The sequence below is a fragment of the Pleurodeles waltl genome, chromosome 4_1, assembly GCF_031143425.1.
Source record: "Pleurodeles waltl isolate 20211129_DDA chromosome 4_1, aPleWal1.hap1.20221129, whole genome shotgun sequence".
In the NCBI taxonomy this organism is placed as follows: domain Eukaryota; kingdom Metazoa; phylum Chordata; class Amphibia; order Caudata; family Salamandridae; genus Pleurodeles; species Pleurodeles waltl.
In genome coordinates, this window is record NC_090442.1 from 206,856,225 (window position 1) to 206,882,560 (window position 26,336).

Sequence of the window (26,336 nt, forward strand, 5' to 3'; positions counted from 1 at the left end):
TTCACCACCATTACGGATATCAGATAATTTTTCATGGTGGAACTGCAAACAAAACCCACTTGCTCTGCCTTTGAAAAGAGCAAGAAGTTAGGATGATTTGTATTTTACAGAAGCGGAGCTTCAACTGGAGAACCTACCGTGTTTCTATTTGTCAGTGCTTTCAGTTGAGATTTAATTTTGGTGAAATGAGTGTCACTACCAGAATGGGTAATGACCGGCTTAGAGGAGGTCACAGTTTTGTAAAAAATTTAGTACTTTCTTCTGGCTAGTTAGAAAGTGCTGCCACGTTTGGTAAAATATAAAGTGTAAATTCTTCACTACAGCTGCGTTAGGACTCCGAGGTAATGTCTCCAGTGACCTTGTGTGTCAGTAATTTTGACAAAGTGATTGTTTCTCCACTGTCTTCATACAGAAACCTGTAATAGCAGAAATCCTCATGTGGGCAATCTGACTTCACTTCTCTGCTGGAGGGCAAGGGGGACCTCAACGTCCCCGCGGTCCCTGCCGGAACCATGCCTCCAACAGGAGTCAGCATTGCTGCTGTACACAGGGAGCAGTATTAAATGCTACTCCCTGCGTGTGGGAGCAATTCCTTCATCTCTTTTCCTGTCCAATCAACAGCAGGCAAGGAAGCAGATGAAAACTCTGGTCTGAGTGAGCTTGAGAAGTTTTCCACCTGCAGGGAGCAGAGTTACTGTTTGTTCTCACTTGGCAGGAGCTGTCAAAGTTCCCACCAAGTGAAAGCAAACTGCTATCTCCTGAGTGTGGGCATCTTGGGGGATAAGGAGCCAGCCCTGGGGGATAGCGGTCCCCAGGGCCATTAATGGCTCCAGGGTGGGACCCCCACCTTTTCAAATGCACGGCTCTGCCCTGGGGAGGTGGTGATCCCACTATTTTCATTACTTGGAATGCACTTTACGTTTTGGGTAAAATAAGGCATTTTCTTAACATTTCTGTGAGGGGAAGTTCTAGATTCTCCACAAAATTTCTGCAATCCATCATTCCCACATTTGTCCCAGTATAAATGACACTACAAATGTTTAACTGGGCTTGCCAGAAGTGACAGGGAAAGACCCAAAATAAAGCATGCAGACCTCAACATTTGACTTTGCGAATTGCTCCATTGTCGAAATATGTAGGCCTGGGCTTGACTGCCACCAAAAGAATCGTACCAAACCCAGACATTTCTAAAACCTAGAAACCCATTGGAGTCCAGAGTGGTGTGACTTGTGTAGAGGTCTTCTGTGAGGGAACGTTTCCAAATCTCTGGACACCCACACATTTCCTACTACTCATCATTCCCACACTTATTCCTATAAAGTGGTACTCGACTGTTATGACTGGCCTGCCGCCTATGACAGGAGCTAGCAAAAGTTTGGACTTTGTAAAGTTAGGTACATCAACACACGAGAGGCAGCATCTTAATTGGGAAAAGTGTACTATCAAACGGTGGGGAGATTTTAGACACTGACTGGCAATACTAGGGATTTCTGTCAAATAAATATGGGAGAAATAGGCTTTGTGACCTATACTTTGACATTCCTGGGGCATTATTGGTAAGAAAACATGCTGTGATCCAGGTATGCTACACAACCTTGGATTTCCCTGGTTCTTTTGGTTTAAGAAATACCAATGGTTGGTAGAATTCCATGACAACTGGCTGACCGCGTGCCCCAAAAGAGAACCAGACGAGACAGCACTTCTAGAGACACCACAAATCCACACTCCAAAGGTACCACACCATGATCAAAGGAGCCAGGAAAGCTACCCTCATGCTCAAATCCTGCTCTAACTCCAGTAAATAACTCCTCAATGTCGTCAAAGTATTCATCAAAGTATTCATCAATCTTCTAATAAACTGGGGATCTCCCACCACAGATGACATTGGCCAGAATCATGCAGGCCATCCATTCAGGGTCTCCCACAGACCCTGCCCTGGGAAGCACACTGTTCAGCACCAACCTCACTCCATCATCAGTTTCACCATCCTCAGTGGAAAATTCCAGTGTAGCTGAAAACACACAGAAGTCACAGCTTTCTTGGAGAAACCCTTGGCTAACCTGAAAGATATCAGCTACTACAGACCTATCTCACTCCTTCCTTTGCTGGCCAAGGTCTTGGAGAAAGAGATCAATGAGCATCTCGCTGACCTGGACATTAACAGAAGTGCTCATATCACTCCCTACCCTGCTGAAATACAATGGGTATCTATCCAGAAATGTTGCAAATTCAAGCTGCTTATAATTGACTGCAATTAATTGACTGTACCTCAACAACTGACTTTAACTGTTCTACCTTTCCCCACAGCTATGCTCCACCTATTTCTCCCTCGTATGAGTCCCCCACAACTGCAGAAGCAAGTCAGGAGGGTGCGCCTTCTACTTCATTGCTGCCAAGAACTGGAACAAACTTCCTCAACACATCAGGACTGCAACTCTGCTTCTCAATTTCCACAATGAAGCTTCCGCAAGAAGCTATTCAGCTAGGAGCAATGCCCAGCCAATGTTCCTGCTCCAGCGCCTGGATAACCTCTCATGTGATAAGCTGCACATACAAACTGACATAACATAAATGGTGTAGCCATTCACCATGGCAAAGTGAGAATAAATCGTGATTCACCCTTTCTCAGCCAATCCACATGTCAAAACAATGCAGATTTCCTTTCCTCTCACGTGCCATAGAAATGGAATGTCAGAATTACATTGACCCAAGGAGGATCAAATTAACCCATCTTTCATTCAAAATAAACACCTGCAGGTTTTGGGCCGGGTGCTCAGGCAAATTATCTATTTCACTCAGTTGGGCAATGTATACTTTAATGAGATGAAAACCCCCTACTACAGATTCCTCTGTGTCATATCTCCGGGTTTTCACTGATGTATGCAAATAATGTCACATGTGTACTATTGTATGCAGTGCCCACCATTTTGTCTTTGTCTTTTCAATGCTTTTAAATTTGAGGGTCTGTGCAGTACATCAGTGTACACTGCTATACACACTAAAGGGATCTTTATGACTTCGGTGGATGGAAAAGCCTGTCAGACGAAGTCTCAGCGAGTAGGTTGCTGCCAGTGTGGCTGCCTCCCACCAGCCCCATTACGAGTTTCCTGCTGGGTCAGTGGGAAGAAACAGAGTTTCTACCAGATTGCCTTGCAGGAAACGGCCTACAGCATTGTCGGTGACCCGTAATAGAGCGGGCAGCAATGCTGTAGTGCATAGGATGCACCAGTCGCAAATTTCACTGTCTGCAAAGCAGACAGTGAACTTTATGATGGGGCTGGCCTGGGGGGGCCCTGCACTCCCGATGCCAAGTGCGTGGGCAGTGCAGGGGCCCCCCTAGGGCACCATGCACTCCGCCTCTGCCAGCCTTTTCATGGCAGGGTTACCGCCATGTAACCGCTGGCGGAGAGGGGGGTTGTAATCCCCAGGGCGGTGCTGCTTGCAGCGCTGCCCTGGCGGTTAGGGTCTCCAGCACCACCATACTCTCCTGTGGAGAAAACTAGCGATGCTGGCGGTCTGACCACAGCACTACTGCTGCTTCGTAAAGTGGCGGTCGGAGTGTCAGATTGCAATCAGAGAGCAAGGTATTAGGAAAACCCTGTGTATGCACTCTTATACACAAACAAGTTGACATTGGCAGGGAATAATTTATGTCAAACAAAGCCTCGAAGCACAAAATACCCATGAGGCACCTGCACTCTGACCTCTCAGCTGAGCTGAAAGGGATAGTAAGCCATGAAAACATCCTTAAAACAACAGAGTTTGGTGCAAAAATTAAGGCGATTGGGATACTTGATTTGATGAAATCTTTCAGATTGCTTTGAGCACCATATGGACTTGAAAATTACCTGTTGATGACAGGAATAGGTTTCAAGACCTGTGAGAGACCAGAGCACCATTCCATCTTTAACAGCCAGAATCATTGAGTTGCAAGAGGTAGGTATGTGAATGTTCATATTTCATAATATCACTGTCAGTTTGACAACCTGCCCTAATCTACTGCATCTGCCTAAATATTTAATGTGGGAAACGTCATCATTTTTTAAGAGTCCTTTTTTGTTATTGTGATCTTAAAGAATTACTTTAAAAGCTTTGAAGTACAGGCACCATACATGTATGTTAAAGTACTGTGTAATAATAGGAAACCAGCAACCCTGATGCTTGATTTCTTGGTTTCATGTCTCACTGGCAGGTATGGTTGGATGCTGGAACACAGATATTTTTCTCATGTACCCTATGCATCGGCTGTCTTACCGCTTTGGGAAGTTATAATAAATACAACAATAACTGCTACAAGTAAGTATACCTTAGGATTCAATCTTAGCCAATCATTTAGATGTTACACAGAAACCATTTTTTTATCTATCACACAACACAAGTAGTATCTCTAAGTAGGTCCAGTGAATACATGTAATTATGTAGCTGCAATGTTTCCAGATAATAAATTTAGATTTTGCTATTGCAACACAATTCACTATTGGGTGTATATTATATAGAGTTCTGCTTCTAGCTCAAATAGATCAAAACAACTTAAAAAACTTAAACAAGCACAAGTCTAGCACTGGCTGTGAGACCTTTATCTTTGTCTTCTTTTTTTATCTTTGACTTCTTTTGTTTTGTCATTGTTTTGGTTTTTGTAAAACTTTATTAATGGGGGAGCAATCGGACCATAGCCAACTCACATTGGTGTAGTCCCGGGTACTGATACCAGTGGTGCAACAAAGGTCCCCGCAGCCCCGTGGTGCAGGGGCCCCCAAGTTCCAGGGGGCCTCCTCATCACAGTACCCTGGGCTAAGAGCTCCTGAGTGAGTTCAGAAGGAGTGGCAGGCATCCATGTACTGTGCAGGGTGGTCCCCTCATGTTTCATTATGGCACTGACTTAATGGAACGTCTTGGTGTATCAATGCATTTCTTGTGAAAGAGCAAAAAGCTATCACTCACAGTGAGGTTAGCCAAAGATTGAACACTATACTGCCCTGCACAAAAACTATTAATGGAGGCTTATTCCTCTTTTTATGGGGACTGTAAAATACAATACATTTTTTGTTCATCTCTGAATTTGTCGGTACCCATACTAACACGATTGAGAGGGCATTTTCGTGCAGTGACCCTTATTGATGCTGGTTTGATTTGTACTGTCAGGGGCATTAGGCCCAGTCACACAAGTGGGGCAGCATTTTTATATGTAATAATGGATGGTAGGAATTTTGAGGATCCCTGTGCCTTCCGAAAGTTTGTATCACAGAAATGGAAGGGAAGTTTGAGCTTTGCAGGAAATTGCGGGCATGACATTTTATAGGAGGCACCCGATCCTGGACTGCCCTGGATCTCTAGTTTTCAGAAATGCCTGGTTTTGGTAGGTTTTCCTAGGTAGCACCTGACCCAAGCCTGAAAGTGCAGGCATTCAGCGTAGACATAGGACATAGAATAATGTTGCTACAAATAAGTAAAGTAATCCAAAAGAATAAAGATTTACATCTTAACAGAGTGATGAGAAAGCTATAGTCCTTAGGGGGGCATAAATAATCTACTACACACCCTGGGGTGGGAATATTGGCTTGATGCCAGTGTAGGTCACCCTAGCCTATTGTTTATTATGGAGCCATGTTGAAATAATCGGTGTCTGTTCATCCAGGCATTGTGCTGTGTGTTCCAACCCCCGAACAGGTACATCAGTTTTTATACCCATCCTCCCCCCAGGATGGGTTAAGGTTGTTTACCCAAAATCTGCCCGGGTGGACAGAAAGCACTGTGCCTTATCCCAGAATATGTGCATCAGAATTTTTCCTACCCACCCAGGGGAGGATTTGAGTATATTTACCCAAAATCTGCCACGGGGGACAGAACGGCCACTAGACACCAGGAGAAAAGTGTTCTCAACAATAAAAAAAAGGGTGAGGTGGCTCTCCCAATCATTGTGCTGTGATCCCACCCCTGAATAGGTGCATCTGTCTTTCTGCCCATTGGTGGGTGGATTGATGATGGTTTCCCAAAATCTGACCCCCGGATACAGAAAGGCCACTAAACACCACAAGAAAATGATTCCCAAAATTAAGAAAGGGGTTAGGGCAGTACTCCCAGTCATCGTGCCATGATCTCACCCTGTTAGAAATGGGGTCTTTGGTAGCAGGCAGCTTACCCAGTGTCCAAGCAAGGACCCTCACTCTAGTCAGGGTAAGCCACACACAATCCAAATTATACTATGCCCACCTTCTGGTAGCTTGGCACTGAGCAATCAGGCTTAACTCAGAAGGCAATGTGTAAAGTATTTGTGCAATAAATCATACAATACCACAATAAAGCACCACAAAAATACACCACACAGTGTTTAGAAAAATATATAATCTTTATCTGGATAAATGCAGGTCAAATCGATATAAAGATACAATAAGTAAATGTAGAGATATCACTGAAAAGTGATTTTAAGGCCTTCATTACAACCCTGGCGGTAAAGTCTGCTGACCGCCGTGCTGACTGCCACCAACATACCGTGTCCTTGGCGGAAATCCGCTACGGGTATTATGACCCACACTTAGAAATCCTCCACAATACAGACACCCACATAAGTCCACCACACCAAAGGTCAGTGATAAACTGGCGGTACCAAAACCCGCACCGTTACGCCAACAGGAATACGTCCACGCTATGACGACCCACAAATCAACACGCAGTCATTCAACCGCAGTAAACCACTGGCGGCACACACCGCCGCGCTGAAAATACACACATACTTACAAAACCCCACCACATTGGACAATTCAAAATACACATACGCACACCACAACCACACACCCGATCCAATATAAAACACATACCTACATTACCCACAACCGCTTACAACAACATTTTTGGAAGAAGCCGAGAGAGAGAAAAGCTAAGACAACACCAGCATACGGAGGCACACAACACCATCACTCATACTCCATCCACGCAAAAAACACCACACACCCCAAAAACATCACCCCACACATCACCTCACACATCACTCACACCACTTCATGGCACCTCAAAGACACCCCAGGTTTTCTGAGGAGGAGCTCAGGGTCATGGTGGAGGAAATCATCCGGGTAGAGCCACAGCTATTCGGATCACAGGTGCAGCAGGCATCCATTGCAAGGAAGATGGAGCTATGGTGGAGAATTGTCGACAGGGTCAACGCACTGGGAAGCATCCAAGAACACGGGATGACATCAGGAAGAGGAGGAACGACCTACGGGGGAAGGTGCGTTCTGTGGTATCCGGACACCAGGTAGCCGTACAGAGGACTGGCGGTGGACCCCCACCTCCTCCTCCACAACTAACAACATGGGAGGAGCAAGTCTTGGCGATCATGCATCCTGAGGGCCTCGCAGGAGTAGCAGGAGGACTGGACTCAGGTAAGTCATATTTCTACTATTATATCCCCCCACCCTACCTGCATGCCATCAAAAACCCCAACCCCTACCCTCACACCCCTCACACCCATCACGCCAACACCTCACATATACCCCACTATCACAACCCACACATCCCAATACCAAGCCCTGCATGTGACAACAATGCATGGACACCCATCACCAAAGCATGTCCAACGGAGAGACTCACCCAGGGCACACAATCACCACTCACACAAGGGCCAAGGCGATATTGCAAGCACAGTAGTAGAGGGAAACACACCCATTGCACATGATGGCATACACCGATACAATAACAATGCATTTACACCCCAACAGAACCCCTACACAACGTCACCGGACAGGAGGTGCCAGCCATATCCAGTCCCCCCACAGAAGAGGCCCACAGTGACAGCAGCAGCTCTGCACACCTGGCTCAAGATGACCAGCCCGGCCCATCAGGGACCTCTGGACAGTCGGTTTTCCTGCCACAGTCCCAACCCACCACTGAACCTCCCCCCTCAGGAAACACCAGCCCAGCATCCACCCAGTGAGCCCATGCCACTGACCCCAGGACACGTCAATCAGCAGTGTGTCCACCACTACAGGGACCCCAGGCAACCCCACTAACACAGGATGAACAGGGACCTGGGGTCAGTGGCAGTGGGCACACGGTTCAGGGGACAGAGGCACAGGATAACAGGGAAGCTGGGAGGACTGCTGTACGACAGGGGGAGGACAAGCCTAGGGAACCCACTCTCCACAAGGCACTCTCAAACATAATGTGAGCATACCACCATTCCCAGGAGACCATGGGCACGGTACTGGCCATGTTTCAGGAGACACAGCGGCTGCAGGAGGAACAGTACCTGGGGATCAGGGAGGACTTGAAGTCCATTAACACCACCCTGGTCACCATTGCAGGGGTGCTGGCAGATACGGCCAACACCATGAGGGAGACAGTGGCATACCACCGGGCCCCTGACACCAGCCCGAACGATGAGCAGCCTTCCAGGTCCGCCGGCGCTAGTGGACAGGAGGTCCGCCACAGGACCAACAGGCCACCTGCACCCTGCAGAAGGAGAACCACCCACAAAAGGTCTCTGCGATCCAGGCACAAGACAGAGAACATTGCCAAGACCCCCGCCAGGAAATAGGACTCTCCTGATTGTCACCCTTCTGTCCCACTCTGTCACCCTGTCCACCTTGAACTGCCATTACTCCCCTTACTATGCCCCTTTGGACAATGCACCTGTGATACAAATAGACAGGACTCTATCCTGGACATTCCTCCATCATCACCCCAGCCCATTGCACATCCCCCTCTACCTACAAGCACTTAAATAAACACCCTTGAGTCACAAAACAATCTAGAGTCAGTCTGTACTTTAAAAAATTTATTATTAGAATTTCTTCAACAAATATCAATGTAAATGTTCATTTGCACGTACCAATGTATGACAGTTGTTGGGCAGCAGGAAACATAGCAGAAGGCAGAATGAGGTACCCAAATCTGTGAAATGGAAAGCCAAAGTGAACTGTCAGGATTCATACACAGAGGTAAAAAGGCTGACTTATACAATGTCCTACAGTAGTCAGATATGAGATGAGCTGTGCCAGTCTCTTACCTGTGTCTCACTGGAAGTACTGCATGATGATGTTGTTTCGGTTGTCAATATCTTCTTCCTCTGCCTCCTCTTCCTCACTGTCCAAAGGCTCCACAGCTGCCACAAGACCATCATCAGGCCCATCCTCATGCAGAAAAGGCACCTGGTGTCACAAAGCCAGGTTGTGCAACATACAGCATGCCACGATGATCTGGCACACCTTCTTCGGTGAGTAGTATAGTGAGCCACCTGTTAAATGGAGGCACCCGAATATGGCCTTCAGGAGGCCGAAAGTCCGCTCAATTATACGCCAAGTTTGCCCATGTGCCTCATTGTATTGTTCCTCTGCCCTTGCCCTGGCATTCGTCACTGGGGTCAGTAGCCATGAGAGGCTGGGGTAACCAGAGTCACCTGCAAATGTCGATGGATATCTGTTAGACACACACCAACCCTTAGGGACTACCCCATACCCAGACACCTACTCATACTGTGTGGTGATCTTGGGCTCACCTATTAGCCACACACGGTGCCTCTGGAGTTGGCCTATCACATAAAGGATGCTGCTATTCCTCAAAATGTAAGCGTCATGCACAGAGCCAGGATACTTGGCATTCACATGAGAAATGTTCTGGGCCGCCAAACACCATCTGCACATTCATTGAATGGTAGCTTTTTTGATTTCTGTACACCTGTTCATTCCTGCGGGGGGGGGGGGAAATGCCACATGTGTACCATCAATGGCACCATTGATGATGGGGATATATCCCAGGGCATAGAAGTCAGCTTTCACTGTGGCCAAATCCTCCACCTGGGGGAAAATGATGTGGCTGCGCATGTGTTTCAGCAGGGCAGATAACACTTTGGTCAACACGTTAGAGAACATTGGCTGAGACATCCCTGATGCCATGGCCACTGTTGTTTGGAAGGAACCACTTGCCAGGAAATGGAGCACTGACAGGACCTGCACTAGAGGGGGGATACCTGTGGGCTGGCGGATAACTGACATCAGGTCTGGCTCCAATTGGGCACACAATTTCTGGATTGTGGCACCATCAAGTCTGTAGGTGATAATGATGTGTCTGTCTTCCATTGTCGACAGGTCCAGCAGGGGTCTGTACACCGGAGGATAATGCCATCTCATCATCTGCCCCAGCGTATGTGCCCTATGGAGGAGAATGGTGAGCAGAGGGTCATGTACCACATAGGTTTCACAATTATTTTTGCAGTAATGTGAGTAAATCCGTGTGTGGTGTTGTCTGTTCATATTTCTGCCCAAATGTGCTGTGACGCAGTTAGGTGCCATGCCATGTGCCACCCTAAAATGGCGGCTGCCTGACCTGTAAGGAGGGACAAGGGGAAATGAGGTAACTGAGCTGGTGGTGTGCAGCGTTGCGGTAGGTGAAGACCGTTGCGCAATTCAGCATTGGTTATCATTGGGCCCTATGGGTTCCAGGAGCAAATGACAACGTACGCGGGCGGTGACGGTACGCACCGCCGTGGACGTGACCGCCATTTTCTATCTGTTCACTCACTTGATACCTGACCTTCAACAGGAGAGGACCTACACTGCAAGTGCTGCTCTGACCTGTGTCTGGAAGCGACAATGGCTTGAGTGTCTGGGGAAAGGGCCCCTGCCTTCACTTCGGAGGATTTGGAGAGACTGGTGGATGGGGTCCTCCCCAGAACACGCTACTCTACGGTCCTCCAGACAAACAGGTGAGTACAGTGTGAGCATGATGCAAGGGACATGAATGTTTGGAGTGGTGTGGATGAAAGATACATGGGGGGGGCTGAGGCCTGCATGAGAGGATGGTGAGTGTATGTGTGTGAGGGCATGGGTGGGAAGTGGTGGGCAATGAGTATGACAAACCAGACCGGAGAGTCATTTCCTTTCATCTTTTACCTTTCCTCTAGGTCAGCGCCCACCAGAAGAAAGGTATTTGGCGTGCCATCGCCAAGGAAGTGCGGACCCTGGGGGGGTCTATCATAGACGGAGCACCCACTGCCGCGAGAGATGGGAGGACCTGCGCCACTGGAGCAAGAAGACAGTGGAGTCCCAGCTGGCATGGCCTCCCAAAGTGGAAGGGGGCCCTTCGCACCATGACCCCCCCTGATGTTCCAGATCCTGCCAGTGGCATATCCGGAGTTGGATGAGTGCTTGAGGGCATCACAGCAGCCACAAGGGGGTGAGTACAGTCTCATTCAGCTGATTCTGTGTGCTTTACGAGGTGTCTGGGTGGGGGATGTAGGCTGCAGGTCACCATAGGCCAGGGCGAACTTAGTAGGGTATGTCCCTTGTTAGGCAGACTCCATGGCACTTCAACCCCAATAGTGGTATTGACCATCTACAACGAGTCAGCCTCCTGTGGGTTCCAGGTGTGCAGCAAATGGGGTTAGGCTTAGTCCCCCATGGGCGGGTGTTTTTCCCACTAACTGCTAGTGCATGGCCTAGTGCATAGGGCTGCTCCCTGTGTGTTGTGTCCGCCAACGGTAGTGGTGTTGCTGGCATTGACTATGTGTCTCCTCTGTCTCTTTTTGTTTTGTTACCCTGTCCTTGTGTGCATTAGCATCATCTGGCGGAGGAGCAGAGGCACCAGAGACGGAGAGGGCTGCATCCCACATGGCCCAGGAGGGTGAATGTATGGAGTCTGAAGGCACCAGTGGGATGGAGGGCTAGGGGAGCTCCACGACTGGGACAGGAGGGAACACCAGCGACAGCGACTCCTCCTCTGATGGGAGCTCCCTTTGCGGTGGCGGGCACTTCTCTGCCCATCGCAACAACAGGTACAGCTGCCATCCCCCCTACCAGCACTGCCCCCCCAGCAGCCCCTCAGTGTGTTTCCCGTGCCCGCTCACCCAGGAGGGTGGGCATCTCCTTCGCCTCAGGCACCTCAGGCCCTGCCCCAGTCAGCCCTGCTGCCCTCAGTGAGGAGACTATTGACCTCCTGAGATCCATCATTGTTGGGCAGTCAACCATTTTGAATGCCATCCAGGGTGTTGAGAGGGATTTGCAGCAAACAAATGCATACCTGGAGGGCATTCATTCTGGCGTGGCGGCCCAACAGAGAGCATTTCAGGCTCTGGCCTCAGTACTGATGGCAGCCATTGTCCCTGTGTCCAACATCCCCCCTCCAACTTCCTCTACCCAGACCCATTCCCCTCTACCTCAGCCTATCCGAAGCACACCATCAGACCAGCATGCACACACATCAACACACAAAAGTGGCTCAGGCAAACATAAGCACCACACATCCCACAGGCACTCACACAAGTACCATACCCATGCAGACACACCAACATCCACTGCCTCCAATGTGTCCCCCTCCTCCACTTCCTCCACCTCCCTCCCTGTCTGGTCTCCACTCACACCTGCATGCACTACATCCTCAGCCACTACTCCATTACCAGCACGCCCATCACTACACACCACTCACATGCAATCACCACCCCCACTACCATTCACACATCCCCTATGTCCTCTCCCAGTGTGTCTGTGAGCCCTCCTCCCAAGGTACACAAACGCCGGCACACACCCACTCAACAGTTATCCACCTCACAACAGCCTCCAACCCATGCAATTTCAACCAAACTCAACAGACGTATACCTCCCACAACCACTACCTCTTCCTCTACTCCCAAACCCCCTCCATCATCTCATCCCAGTGTGTCTAAAAAACATTTCCTGGCTAACATTGACCCCTTCCACTAACACAGTCCTTGGCAGGATGAAGCACTCTGGGCACAAAGGCCCCTCCTTAACCAGTGGAAAAAAGCATCCACTAACACAGTCCTTGGCAGGATGAAGCACTCTGGGCACAAAGCCCACTCCAGAACCAGTGGAGAAAAGCTTCCACTAACACAGTCCTTGGCAGGATGAAGCACTCTGGCCACAAAGCCCCCTCCAGAACCAGTGGAACATGTCACCGATTTGAGAGACAGTGGCTTTGTACTCCCCAGGACTAAGCAGTGGGCATGGCGCGCCCCCTCGAGGAGCAGTGGCGTCGTCCCATCATCTGGCTGAGGTGCCCCCTCCCCTTACCCCTGAGGTGCCTGTTTTTTTTTTACCTGATGCAGTGTTCTCTCTGTTTTGAGGCAGGTGTTGTGTGTGGGCTTCGCCCATACTTTTTGGGACCACTGGTCCACGGACATTTAATGGGACAGTGTACGGACTTGCGTACTTGCTGTAAATATTTGTATATCCGGCTTATTTACTGTTCTATTGGGCTATCTGATTGTTCGAATATTTCGTTTGGTCCTTGCGTTCTTCCAGGGGGTGATGGGGTGTATCTGTGGTGTGACTGGATATGTGTGTGTGTGTGTGTTGTTGTGGGTGGGTTGTGTTGCTTGTGTGTGTCACTCTCCTTTCTCTCCTTCCCTCCCCTGTGTGCTAGGTGCAGTACTCACCATGGTCGTCGCGGCCGTCCTTCGTACTCCTGGTAGATGAGAAGATACACCAACACTGGTAACACCTGTAGTGTCCTGCTTCCTCGTTGGGTGTCCAGAGGTGAGTGGTTTCCCTTCCGATTCCTGTTTCCCCTGTGCTTTTGATGGCGTTGGTACCGCCCCGGAAAAGCTCGCGGATTGGTGCCTTGTAATAGAGTGGGCAGTACATTGTCTTCCGTCTGCCTGTTGGTGGTTACTGCTGCAGTGTTTGTTTCTACCGCCGTGGCGGTCGGAGTGTTGAAGTGGCTGTCTGTGTTGGCGGTTTCCGCCATGGTCGTAACTCCATTTGTTTTACTGATGGCCTGTTGGCGGTATTACCGCAGTTTTATCACCGACCGCCAGGGTTGTAATGAGGGCCAAAGTGTCTTAAGTCTTTTAAAAGCAAACAAAATCTATTTCAAGCACAAAGTACCTGGTTCGCGTGAAAAATCTCTGCAAAGGACCGCAGGGGAGGAGATGTGTGGAAACAAAAGGGTGTGCGTCGATTTCTCGGGCTACACACTGTGATGCGTTATTTAGTTTTCACGCAGGGATGGCTGTGCATTGATTTCCGGTGCTCGGTCGTGGATCCTCTTCGGGTTGAGGGGTTTTCAAACGCCCTGGGGACGATGCGGGGATATCCAGCACTGCTAGGACGAAGTTACAGGAGCTGCGTTGATCCGGTAGGCGGTGCGTCTAATTTTCTACCGCACGGCAGGCGCTGCGTCGATTCCTCTCTGGAAGTCGGGCTGCGTTGTTCTGGCTCGGCTGTGTGTCGATCGGGTGAGGCTGTGCATCAAATTTCCAGTCGCTACAATGGCGCTGCATCAATCTTCTCGTTGCGAAGTCGGGCTGCGTCGTTCCAGTTCGGCGTGCAGTGAAAGGTTCACTGCAGTGCAGACTATGTGTCGCTTCTGGCAGGCTGTTGCGTTGAATTTTTTTCGCACAAGGAGTCCTTCTTACAGAGATGAAGTCTTTTTGGTCCTGAGACTTCAGGGAACAGGAGGCAAGCTCTATCCAAGCCCTTGGAGAGCACTTCTTCACCACAGCCAGAGAGCAGCCAAGCAGCAGGGCAACAGTGAGGTAGCAGTGCTTCACAGAAAGCAGACAGGTGAGTCCTTTGAGCAGCCAGGCAGGTCTTGGCAGGATGCATGTTCTGGTTCAGGTAGCTGAACAAGTGCATCATTCTTTCTGTCACTCAAAAGGACACTAGAAACCACAGGAAAAAAAAGAAAAAAGGGGGAGGGGTGGCTCACCCAAGCATGTTGTACTGTGCTTCCACCCCCAGACAGGCACATCAGTCTTTCTCTTCCCAGGAGTGGACTGATGGTATTTACCCCAAATCTGCCCCCAGGAGACAGAAATTCCACTACACACCAGTGGCAAAATAAGCTAAAAAAAATAAAAAAGATGGTAGATTACCCACGCTTCACACTGTGCCCCACCCCAGGACAGGTGCATCAGATTTTCTGGGGCAGGTGGATTGATGCTGTTTATCCAAAATTTGCCCCCACTGGACAGAAAACACAATCGACACAAGGTGAAAAATAGACCCAAAAGTGGGGGGCTGTGCAGCTCACAAACCCATCATATCTTGCCCCCTACCCCGAAAAGGCACAGCAGTTTTAGTGACCCCTGACATTTTGGGTAACCACACCAACTCCTTTTTTATACACCACGGAATAAAACTTCCTAGTGTCTAGTGGACTTTCTTCCCCTCATGGTGGTAGGGGTAAGATTGGAGGCAAAGCCCTCCTATCTGCCTCCTTCCTATCTCCTGTCTGCCCCAGTGGGGCAGAAAAACCATTGGGGTAATTTTGGGGGTGGGGGCTCAGCCTAGATTCTGGGCAAGACGCCCCGACACTTGCAGGAATAAAACAAATGTTCATGATGTTTAGTGGGTGGTCTTCTCCCTTTCCCTCAGGAGCAGCAGATTGAAGATAAAAATGTCCTATCTGCCCCTGAAATTGAGAAGACAGTTAGTGTGATTTTGGGGGTGGGGGCTCTGTCCAATGTCTGGGCAGGCCCATCCCACCCCTGTCAGCAGTAGTTACCCAGGCTGGGCAGAAAGACTTAGTGCAGTTTTTAGGGTGGGGGCTTGGCCCGATGCCTGGGTGGGCTGCCCACACACCTTTTAATTGTTAAAAATACTCCTGGGTGCCTAGCAGGCTTTCTGCCTCCCGAGGGCTGATTGGAGGTAATGACTACCTATTTGAAAGACTTTTGTGGTTGGCAGGACATTGCCATAGGGGTGCCCACCATTCAAATACATTCCCTTGTGTCTAGTGGATGGGTCTCTGCTTGTGGACCATACTCCTGGGGAAATCTCCAAGCAGGGATTCACTAGGGAGGGATAACATTTGAAGGGCGAGATTTTTCCCCTTTCCACCACTGAAGTTGGATTTTAAGTTACAATTCTGGAAATGCTACATTTAGAAAGTTGGCATTTTTATGTCTTAACCATTTGGTGACTGCAGCCGGTGTCATGGGTCACATGACTAGTTGGCCTTTATGTGTCTCACCCAAACAATGTCACACAGAGGAAGTGGGTGCTGGTAGGATGGGCCATACTGACAAGATAGGTGAGGTTCAACTGTCTGCTTCCACACTTGCACTTCAATCGGGGCTGCCACCTTAGCTCACAAAGTACTTTAAACTAGCCTTTTTCCACCCCACACATCTTGGGGCCTGGCAGGGGAAGGAAGGAAATATCAGAACCAGGGATTGGGAAGGGGGGGTCTAAAGATTTTTCCACTTCAATGCTGGCAACAGGTATAAATACTGGAACCTGAGTCCAACTTTTCAGAGCACTTCTGGATCTTAGGACTAGCAGCAGCAGCCCATCCTTAAGAGTGGAGGGGCACCACCCCCCATCTTTTGGCAGACATGAAGAGTGTGTCTTAGGCTGGGCAAAGGTCAGCCTGACAGACACTCTGTATGTTCAGAAAAGGCTGGCAGGTACTAACCATTTCCCTAGCCTTTACCTAATACTTAATAATATAAATGACTTCATAATATAAGTCCAGTTGCTGTTATGACCACAGAAGTCTTTATCATGACAATATCATGCCTCTGATAAGTTTGTAGGAGAAGGTTTTATGACCAGAGCAAATGGCACATTACGTCACATAATTTGCCTTTCTTAACATACATAGCATACGTTGATGCTTCATTGTTGCATAATTGCAGTGGTCCTGCTTTTAGACAACTTATCTGCAGTTTTGCATGAAACCACAGTATGAACAATGTAGCTTTAGTGCAGAAACATCCGTTTTCACCCTGTAGTGTTGGTGAAATATCACTAGTACACTCCAAATGTTGACACTATAATATACATCATTCCTTCTGCAAATCATCTCAAACTCCTGGCAGACGTTGATTGACAAAATAGCTCTTGTGTTTCTCCAGCAGTGCATGAGAGCCACTGTCTCCTCAGTCAGACGACACTGGTTAGCTGGCTTCCTAGGCGACTGGAGCTGTTTGGCAGTGCTGCTTTCAAAGTGAAGCCAAAGAAAATGGGAAAAACCTGATTGCGACAGGAGGGTGTTAAAATGTCGCTTCATCTTGATCTTCAAAAATCCTTGCATTAGTTCTACTTCCCCCGTTAACCTCCTAAGCATTATTTTACTAGGAAAAATACGTATCTCACTTCCTTGGCCTGCTAAAATCTCTCTCATTCTAATTGGCAAGGGTGGTACCCAGTTCTAGTTTCTAACTCCTCCTTTTTTTGTTCTATTTCTCAGGGATTCGATTGCTCTTTGTTTCCTGAACAGTGGTACCAGTTTTGTAGCCGGTTTTGCCATATTTTCCGTTTTAGGCTTTATGGCACAAGAACAAGGTGTGCCCATTTCCGAAGTGGCAGAGTCAGGTGAGTGAAATGATTGCATCAATAAGGTGGGCATTGCTCACTTGGTGGGGAAGAAATGTGTGTGATACCACCTATGGTAAAATTCAGATTAATTTGGAGAGTAGTCACATTCAGTTTAGGCTATTTATTTTTGCTAGAGTGATTCAAATCGTTTTCTGTGAATATTAATGTAAAATGTTCAAGGACTGCATATGGCAACCTGTGGCTCTTTGCCTGCACCCTGTGTCGCAGAGCAAAACCCAGTTGCAGGTCAATGCTAATTTAGTTCCTGCCTAGAACATCATATTGCCTTCAATGTTAGTGCCCAACCTGTCATGACGATTTCTTGATAAGATTGTTAAAAAAAAGCTGACTAAATGTGAAAATATGGATTTAGAACTGACCAGGCACTGGCACAAAATGTAGCCTTAGATTCAAGCCCTGTCTGAAAAGCCTACTTACAAGTACAGTCACAATAACATACTTGCTAGCAGGCTCTTTTCACGGGTGATGGCTTCCAGCCAGGGAATTCACAATCCCAAAATGTGGCTCAGGTGCTCATACTAGTTTCAGAGGCCACATTATCTAGCAAATTGAGCTCTTCTGTCACTCCCAGGAAGAGCCAAGACTGATTTCTATATAGTTAGTCCTCTTCTGTAATGGTTCAAATTGCAGAAAAGGAGATCATAGGCAAAGCCCAAAGGTCTTCACTTTAAATGGCCAAACAGTTGGTTTTGCCAGTGCTTGTGGGCACAAACACAGGAACATCAAGATGCATTTGAACACATGACCAGTTTTCTTAAAATGTGTTTCCTATTAAGAGATGCATGTGTCATGACGCATGCAAAGGCATGTGTTGTGATGCACGAGTCATGACAAAATGCAGCCTTTTACCATTCTAAACTAAGAGGCGATTGTGCTAAAACAGTAAACTGAGATGTTAAAAAAAGCAAATGAGGGTTAAGTGAGCGTGAAAAAGGACACAAGCAACAGTTGTCAGTTCCTCTTAGAAACAAAACAAAAAAGAGTGATTGTGAACAAGAAGGGGAAATGGGGAAAGACGCAGGAAGAATTCAGGAAATATAAAAGGTAAAATGAAGAGGAGAATAAGGGATAACATGCCAATGGAGTTCCTAAAAACAAATAAAGGAAAGAATCCCTCTATTACCACATTCACTGAGAACACTGTGAGTTCAAAATGCCCCTGGGTGTGGCAAACACAGGAACTGGAAGAAAAGCCATCCACACAAGAGCAGATGACAGAGAAAAATAACAAAGTCATCCAATCAGGAGTAACTGGGAGCAAGCCCTATTAAGTACCACGCATCAGTGGTTAGACTAACTCACTGTTGTGCAGGCGTCCACATCACTACACTAAAAAGTATCAGTCATGAAAATAGCGCTCCCTGACACTGTAGGGATTATGAGGTGCTCCAAAACTAGCCTTGTGCAGGGCTCTATATATGTGCACTGCCACTCAGCACTGCATACCTGACAATTTAGCCTGCGAGCCTGGGATTCTCACTGATATGGCTACCAGGGGCGGTGAGTTGCAGAGGTAGAAGTGTTACATGGCAGTCAATTTCACCAACTCTTGGAGAAATATGTGTAACTAACACGGCTAACAACTTCATACTTGAAATGGAGTACAGGTGTCATCAATCTTCAGACTAGGAGTGGCAGCTTTGGCCTTAGATCTCTCACAAAACACAGTTCACTTTACAGGAATATCAGGTATGCAGACAAATTCAGTGGACCGGTTAAAGTTAGTGGGAAAGAGTACCTCCAGGGCTAGTTATGAGCACTGTGATGAATGTCTTCTCCCTGTGGGTTTCAGATTGTCGTGGACCGGTACCCAGGATGGCTATAATTCCATGTATTTGGTCTGATGATGACTGTAAGGGTCCTGTGTGCCAGTGCGGTCAGCAGCAAATATAAGTGGTGGGGCAAATATTTCACCCACTCACAAGCACTGATAAAAACCAGCAGTGCCTTTAGGCTCAACACCAAAGCTCTCAATCATGCTCCATGTTAAACAGTGTTTATAGCAGAAAACTATTGAGAGCTCTGGAGTTGGGGCTGAAGGCACTGCAGGTTTCTCACAGTGCCAGTCAGTGAGTTAAATCTAATTTAGAAACAAACAAAAAAGATTCACTTACCTGGTGCTCAGTGCTCCTCTTCATCGGCAGTCCGTGGCTTCAGCATAGGTTCCCAGAGCCTCAGCCAGCTCCCCTCTACCATTCCAGGTGCTGCTCTCATGCTGCTTAGGCAGTGTAGGAAAGTCCTGCTTTTTTCCCTGGTCATCCCCAAACCTTTTAGACAGATACTGGTGGTTATTGACTCTTGGCTGTGCCCTGGGTACTGCTTACCAGTCCCTTGGCCATTGCTCTGTGTAAATTGGATATGCAAATTAGGCTAATAATAATCAGCAGTATCAACCTACCTATAAGTATCCAATATATGATAGGGCATGTAGGTTTAGGGACCCCAGTGTAGGTATTGCACCCATGGGTGCCATGCTGCAGTGCCCAGTGTCATTTTAAAGACAGGCCTGCCTTGCTGGCTGCTTTTAAACTAAAGTTATTTGCAAATTCGACTTGGAATTACAAGTACTTCGAATGTGTTAAACTACCTTATTTTTAAATATAAGTCACCCCTAAGGTGAGCCCTGTATGCCCCTAGTGTTTGGCGCCATGTAACTATAAGCAGGGACCTTATAAAATTGTTTTATAAGCCATGGTGAGGTAAAATAGCCAAATTTGTTTTTCACTCACTGTGGTGAATGGCCTGCATGGGCTAAAATGGGGAGACTTTATTTTGATTAACAAAGTCCCCTTAAGCATCAGATACCTTGCGTTTGGTATCAAATTGATTATTATAATAAATCCCACGACTTACAATTGTTGGATTTAATATAACTAGTTCAGGTAAAGAGTTTTAAAAATCTACCTGAAAATGGCCAACTTCAGCTCTGTAGTGCCCTTCTCTGTTTGGCCAGCCTCTGGCAGCCTGGACAGGCTGCCTTGATGAGGTGTGAAGTGGCCTGGGCTGAACACAAAGGATGTGCCTGGGGAAGGATATCTGCCTCAGCAGATGGGGAAACAGAATGAGGGGAAGAGCAGCCAAACTGGTCTTCTAAGACAGGGAAGGACATTTGGAGCAGCTCAGGACCACCCTCACTTCCTGCAACCCCAGACACTTTGATGCCCTCTTGATTAGATTAGGAAAGGGCAAGAGAGGGATGTCCTTAGGATTTTAACCACACCAGTGGGCAAGCCAAGCTAGATCTAACCTCAAAAAATCACTTTCAGCCATGTTGGATTTTTGAAGAATGTTGCTCCCTGGGACTGATTTTGCCACACTTCCCGGGAAGTGGTCATCAAAGGGAGAAGGAGCCTGCCTGTAATTGGACAACCAGGACCCCCCTGCTTTCCACCCAGGAGCAAGGATAAGTATGGCAGAGCTGCAACCACACCTCAGATCCCTACAAGGAAGAAAATAAGTAGAAGAAGGACTGCCCTGCTCGACCCCTGTCCTGCACCTGGACACTGCACTCTGAAGGACTGCACCAGCTGCACACTTGGGCTTCACCACAAAAAGGACTTTGCCTGGCTTCAACTGGTTCCAGAGGGGACTTCCTGCTTGCTACAGGTGAAAAATAGCTAACCAGAGTCCCCTGCCTCAGACCCTGAGGAAACTGACCAGCTGACCACTGTCCAGTGGCCATTTTGGAGTTTGAGCAAGGCACATTCTGAGAGTTGGAGTCTGCACCCTCAATGAGCAACCCAGAGCTTCTGGAACCTTTGGGTAAGCTCTGAATTCCTAAAGGACCTTCAAAGTCCTTCTGAGCGGAAGTTTAGAGAAGATTGAAGAACTTTTTGTAAAAAGCTCCACAAAGGGATTGACCCACCGTGGTGAGTCTAGCCGGCTTGCCTCAATCGCGACCCGGCCTGACTTGCAGGTTCATCCCGCTAAAAAGCTCCAAAGCCTCAGACTTCCAGGACTTCACTGGGGCACTGAGAAAAGTGACCTGATGATCTCTCATCGAAATCAGCTTGCTGAGGAGGGTCAACCCCAGTCGGAAGGAAAAAGCTCCAAAAAAGCGGCTAAGTCGAACGTAGAAAGTTGATCGGGACTTTCCATGCAGCGTATCCAAGGAGAGCTCAAGAAGTGTCAGATCGAGTCAAGGTTTGGCCCGGACGAGGATTTTCGTCTCGAACAATCGACTAAGTCTGAAGGTAGAAATCTTCACCGAGGAATCCTACAACATGCATCCGAAGAGGGCTCCAGGGAGGTTGGGTCGGACATGCAACTTCGTCCCGCTGCAGAAAATCTTCAAGAAAACGACTAAGTCCGAAGGTAAACTTTTGACCGAGAACTCTGGCTTGTTGTAGCCGAGCAGGTCTCCATTGCGGTCAGCATTAAACTTTGACTTTGCCCTGATCGAGGTGTGACCAGATGACTAGATTGGCACTTTGCTTTCTATGCGCTAGAAAACATTAGTTAAAAATTCACATCTCCGGTTCCCCTTATCTGATTTTATTCATTTTGTGTCAAATTAAAGATAAAAATATTTCCTATTTTTATAAATTGGTTTTCGATTTCTAAACAGTTTCCTGTGTTTTATTTAATTACTGTTTTGTGATACTTGAGTGCTTTACACACTTTGGCCCTCATTCCAACATTGGCGGTAAAAGCCGCTTACCGCCGTGCAGAAGACCGCCAACACATCGCCGCGGGCGCGGAAATCCGCCACAGCTATTATGACCCACAACTCGGAATCCACCCACAGAAGTCCACCACACCAAAGGTCAGTGATAAACTGGCGAAAACAAAACCTCCACCGTCACGACAACAGAAATGCGCCCACACTGTCAAGACACACGAATCCACGCGGCGGTCTTTCAACTGCGGTATTCCATTGGTGGTACACACCGCCGCGCTCAAAATACACACACATATACAAAACACAGCCACATTGGCCAATTCGAAATACACACACCTGATACACATACACACACCACTCTCACACCACAATATAAAACACACACCCACATCACCCACAAACCCCTACGACAAAATAACCGAGAGAAGGCCAGAGAGAGACACTACAAACAAATACCAAGCATCCACAGGCACACAATACCATCACCCACATAACTTCCACGGACATCACACAACACACCACTAAATATCACCCCACTTATCACTACACACCCCACCCCACACATCACCCACACCACCCCATGGCACAGCAAAGACACCCCAGGTTCTCTGAGGAGGAGCTCACGGTCATGGTGGAGGAAATCGTCCAGGTAGAGCCACGGCTATTCGGATCACAGGTGCAGCACACATCCATAGCTAGGAAGATGGAGCTATGGCGAAGAATCGTGCACAGGGTCAACGCGGTGGGACAGTGCCCAAGAAATCAGGTATGACATCAGGAAGAGGTGGAACGACCTACGGGGGAAGGTGCGTTCCGTGGTCTCAAGACACCACCTCGCGCTTCAGCCGACTGGCGGCGGACCCCCACCTCCTCCTCCACAACTAACAACATGGGAGGAGCATGTCTTGGCGATTCTGCATCCTGAGGGCCTCGCAGGAGTAGATGGAGGAATGTACTCTGGTAAGTCAATTCTTTACTATTACTTTCCCCACCCTACGTGCATGCCATCACATACCCCCACCCTCACCCTCACCCCCATCACTCCAACTCCTCACAAATGTCCCAACATCACAAACCACACATCCTAACACCAAGCCCTGCATGCAACAACAAAGCATGGACACCCATCACCAAAGCATGGCCATTGTACATACCCATACACCCCCCAAACCACCATCACACAAGGGCCCACACAGGAATGCAAGCACTGGGGTACATGGTCACCCACCTATTGCACACCATGGCACACACAGATGTAATAGACATCCTTTTATACCCCTCCAGGACCCCTATCCAACGTCACCGGACAGGAGGGTCCACACATGTCCACACCACCAACAGAAGAGGCCCACAGTGATGACAGCAGCTCTGTCCAACTGGATCTAGATGACCAGCCCGGCCCATCGGGGACCTCAGGACAGTCGGTTCCCCTCACAGTGGCACAAGGCACCACAGAGCTACCGCCCTCTGGAAACACCAGCACAGCACCAACCCAGCGGGCCCATACCTCTGTCCCCGGGACACGTCAATCAGCAGTGTGTCCACCACTACAGGGAACTCAGGCTAACCCACCACCCCAACAACAACAGGGACCTGGGGGCAGTGGTAGTGGGCACACGGTCCAGGGGACGGAGGCCCAGGAACACAGGGGAACTGGGAGGGCTGCTGTGCGACAGGGGGAGGACAGGCCAAGGGAACCCACTCTCCCGAGGCCCTCTCCAACATCATGGGAGCCTACCACCACTCCCAGGAGACGATGGCAACGGTACTGGCCAAGTTTCAGGAGACCCAGCGCCTGCAGGAGGAACAGTATTTGGGCTTCAGGGAGGAACTCAGATCCATCAATTCCACCCTGGGCACCATTGTAGGGGTGCTGAAGGAAGTGCTCAACACCAGGAGGGACACTGTGGCACAACAAGGGGCCCCTGACACTAGCCTGGACAATGAACTGCCCACCACCTCCGCCAGCGCTAGTGGACAGGACGCCCCACCACAGGACCACCACACTAGCACCCCACCCCCTGCAGGGGGAGAACCACCCCGCAAACGGTCCGTGAGATCCAGGACAAAGACAGAGAACGATGCCTAGACCCCCGCCAAGAAATGAGACCACCCTGAATGTTATCCTTCTGTCCCACTTTGTCACCCTGTCCATCCTCAAACTGCCCCAGCTCCACTTCCTATGCCCCTTTGGACAATGCACCTGTGAGACTAATAGACTGGACGCTGCCATGGACATTCTTCCACCATCACCCCTCACCATTTTACAACCCCCTCCAAAATTGAACACTTAAATAAACACCCTTGAAGCACAAAACAATCTGGAGTCAGTCTGTGAATTTGAAATTGTGTATTAGCAATTACAGAGTCAAAATGCTCTTTCATTTGTAATGTCAACATACATCTGGAGCTCTAGTCCATGAGGAAACAAAGCAGGTGTCACACAGTGGGACCCACATCTGTGAAATCGTAAGGGAAAGTGACAACTCAGTGACCATACACTGGGTGAAAACGACAGGCAGTAGAGAGGTAGTAGTGTTAAAGTACATGTAGTAGGCAGTTTTGTATTCTTACCTGTGTCTCACTGGAAGTATTGCAGGATCACCGAGTTCCTGTTGTCGATGTCCTCTTCTTCGGCTTCCTCGTCTTCACTGTCCACTGGCTCCACAGCTGCAACAACACCGCCATCTGGACCATCTTCCTGCAGAAAAGGCACCTGTCGTCACAAAGCCAAGTTGTGAAGCATACAGCAGGCCAAGATGATCTGGCACACCTTCTTTGGTGAGTAGAATAGGGATCCACCTGTCATATGGAGGCACCTGAACCTGGCCTTCAGGAGGCCGAAGGTCCGCAATATTATCTGCTGAGTTCGCCAATGGGCATCATTGTAGCGTTCCTCTGTCCTTGTCCTGGGATTCCTCACTGGGGTCAGTAGCCATGACAGGTTGGGGTAACCAGAGTCACCTGCAAATGGCGAGGGATAACTGTTAGACACACTAACCTGTAGGGATATCCCCAGACCCAGACAACCATTCCCACTGACTTGCTTCCAGGTGCTCACCTAATAGCCACACACAGTGCCTCTGGAGTTGACCCATCACATAAGGGATGCTGATATTCCGCAGGATGTAAGAGTAATGCACTGAGCCAAGGAATTTGGCATTCACATGAGAGATGTACTGGTCTGCCAAACACACCATCTGCACATTCATGGAATGATAACTCTTCCGGTTTCTGTGCACCTGTTCACTCCTGCGGGGGGTACCAAAGCCACATGTGTCCCATCAATTGCACCTCTGATGTTGGGGATATGTCCCAGGGCATAGAAGTCACCTTTCACTATAGGCAAATCCTCCACCTGAGGGAAAACAATGTAGCTCCGCATGTGTTTCAGCAGGGCAGACAACACTCTGGACAACACGTTGGAAAACATAGGCTGGGATATCCCTGATGCTATGGCCAAAGTTGTTTGAAATGACCCACTTGCAAGGAAATGGAGTACTGACAGCACCTGCACTTGAGGGGGGAGTCCTGTGGGATGGAGGATAGCTGACATCAGATCTGGCTCCAGCTGGGCACACAGTTCCTGGATTGTGGCACGATCAAGCCTGTAGGTAATGATCACGTCTTTCCTCCATTGTCGACAGGTCCACCAGCGGTCTGTACACCGGAGGATGCCGCTATCTCCTCACATGTCCCAGTGGACGGTGCCTATGAAGGACAACAGCGAGCACAGAGTCAACCAACCAGAGGTACGTACCCACAGCATACACAGAACACGAATCCTAATCCGAAATTTGGCCTGTGTGAGTGTTGAGGCTAGGCCTAGGTATGTGTGACGCAGTTCAAAATAAAGCCATGTGTGCCCCTGAAATGGCGGCTGCCTGACCTGTAAAGTGGGACAAAGGGATGTGAGGTAACTGCACTGGCATTGTACACCGTCGCGGTAGGCGGTCGAAGACCGCAGCGCATATCTGCATTGGTTAACATTGGACCCTATGGGTCCCAGGAGCCAATGACGATGTACGCCGGCGGTGACGGTACGCACCGCCGCGGACGTGACCGCCATTTTCTATCTGTTCAATCTCTCGATACCTGATCTTCGACAGGAGAGGACCTACACTGCAAGTGCTGCTTTGACCTCGGTCTGGAAGAGACAATGGCTCGTGGGTCTGGGGAAAGGGCCCCTGCCTTCACATCAGAGGAGTTGGAGAAACTCGTGGATGGGGTCCTCCCCCAGTACACGCTACTCTACGGTCCTCCAGACAAACAGGTAAATACACTGGGAGCATGCTGTATGGGCTATGCCTGTGTGGAGTGGGGTGGATGAAAGATGGGGGGGAAGATTGAGGCGTGCATGAAACGACAGTGAGTGCATGTGCCACATGTCAAGGGTAAGGATGGGGGCCAATGACTGTGAC

At 48.7% G+C, this 26,336-nt stretch overlaps 1 protein-coding gene across 1 annotated transcript in view; it reads left to right on the forward strand.

The window, feature by feature from the left end:
- Nucleotides 1-26,336, forward strand: part of LOC138287580 (sodium- and chloride-dependent GABA transporter 2-like) — a 769,612-nt gene that overhangs the window by 611,985 nt on the left and 131,291 nt on the right. The window contains exons 8-9 of the mRNA XM_069228139.1: nt 4,193-4,296; nt 17,146-17,270. Coding sequence (XP_069084240.1) covers nt 4,193-4,296; nt 17,146-17,270 — 229 coding nt within the window. The remainder of the gene's footprint in view (nt 1-4,192; nt 4,297-17,145; nt 17,271-26,336) is intronic.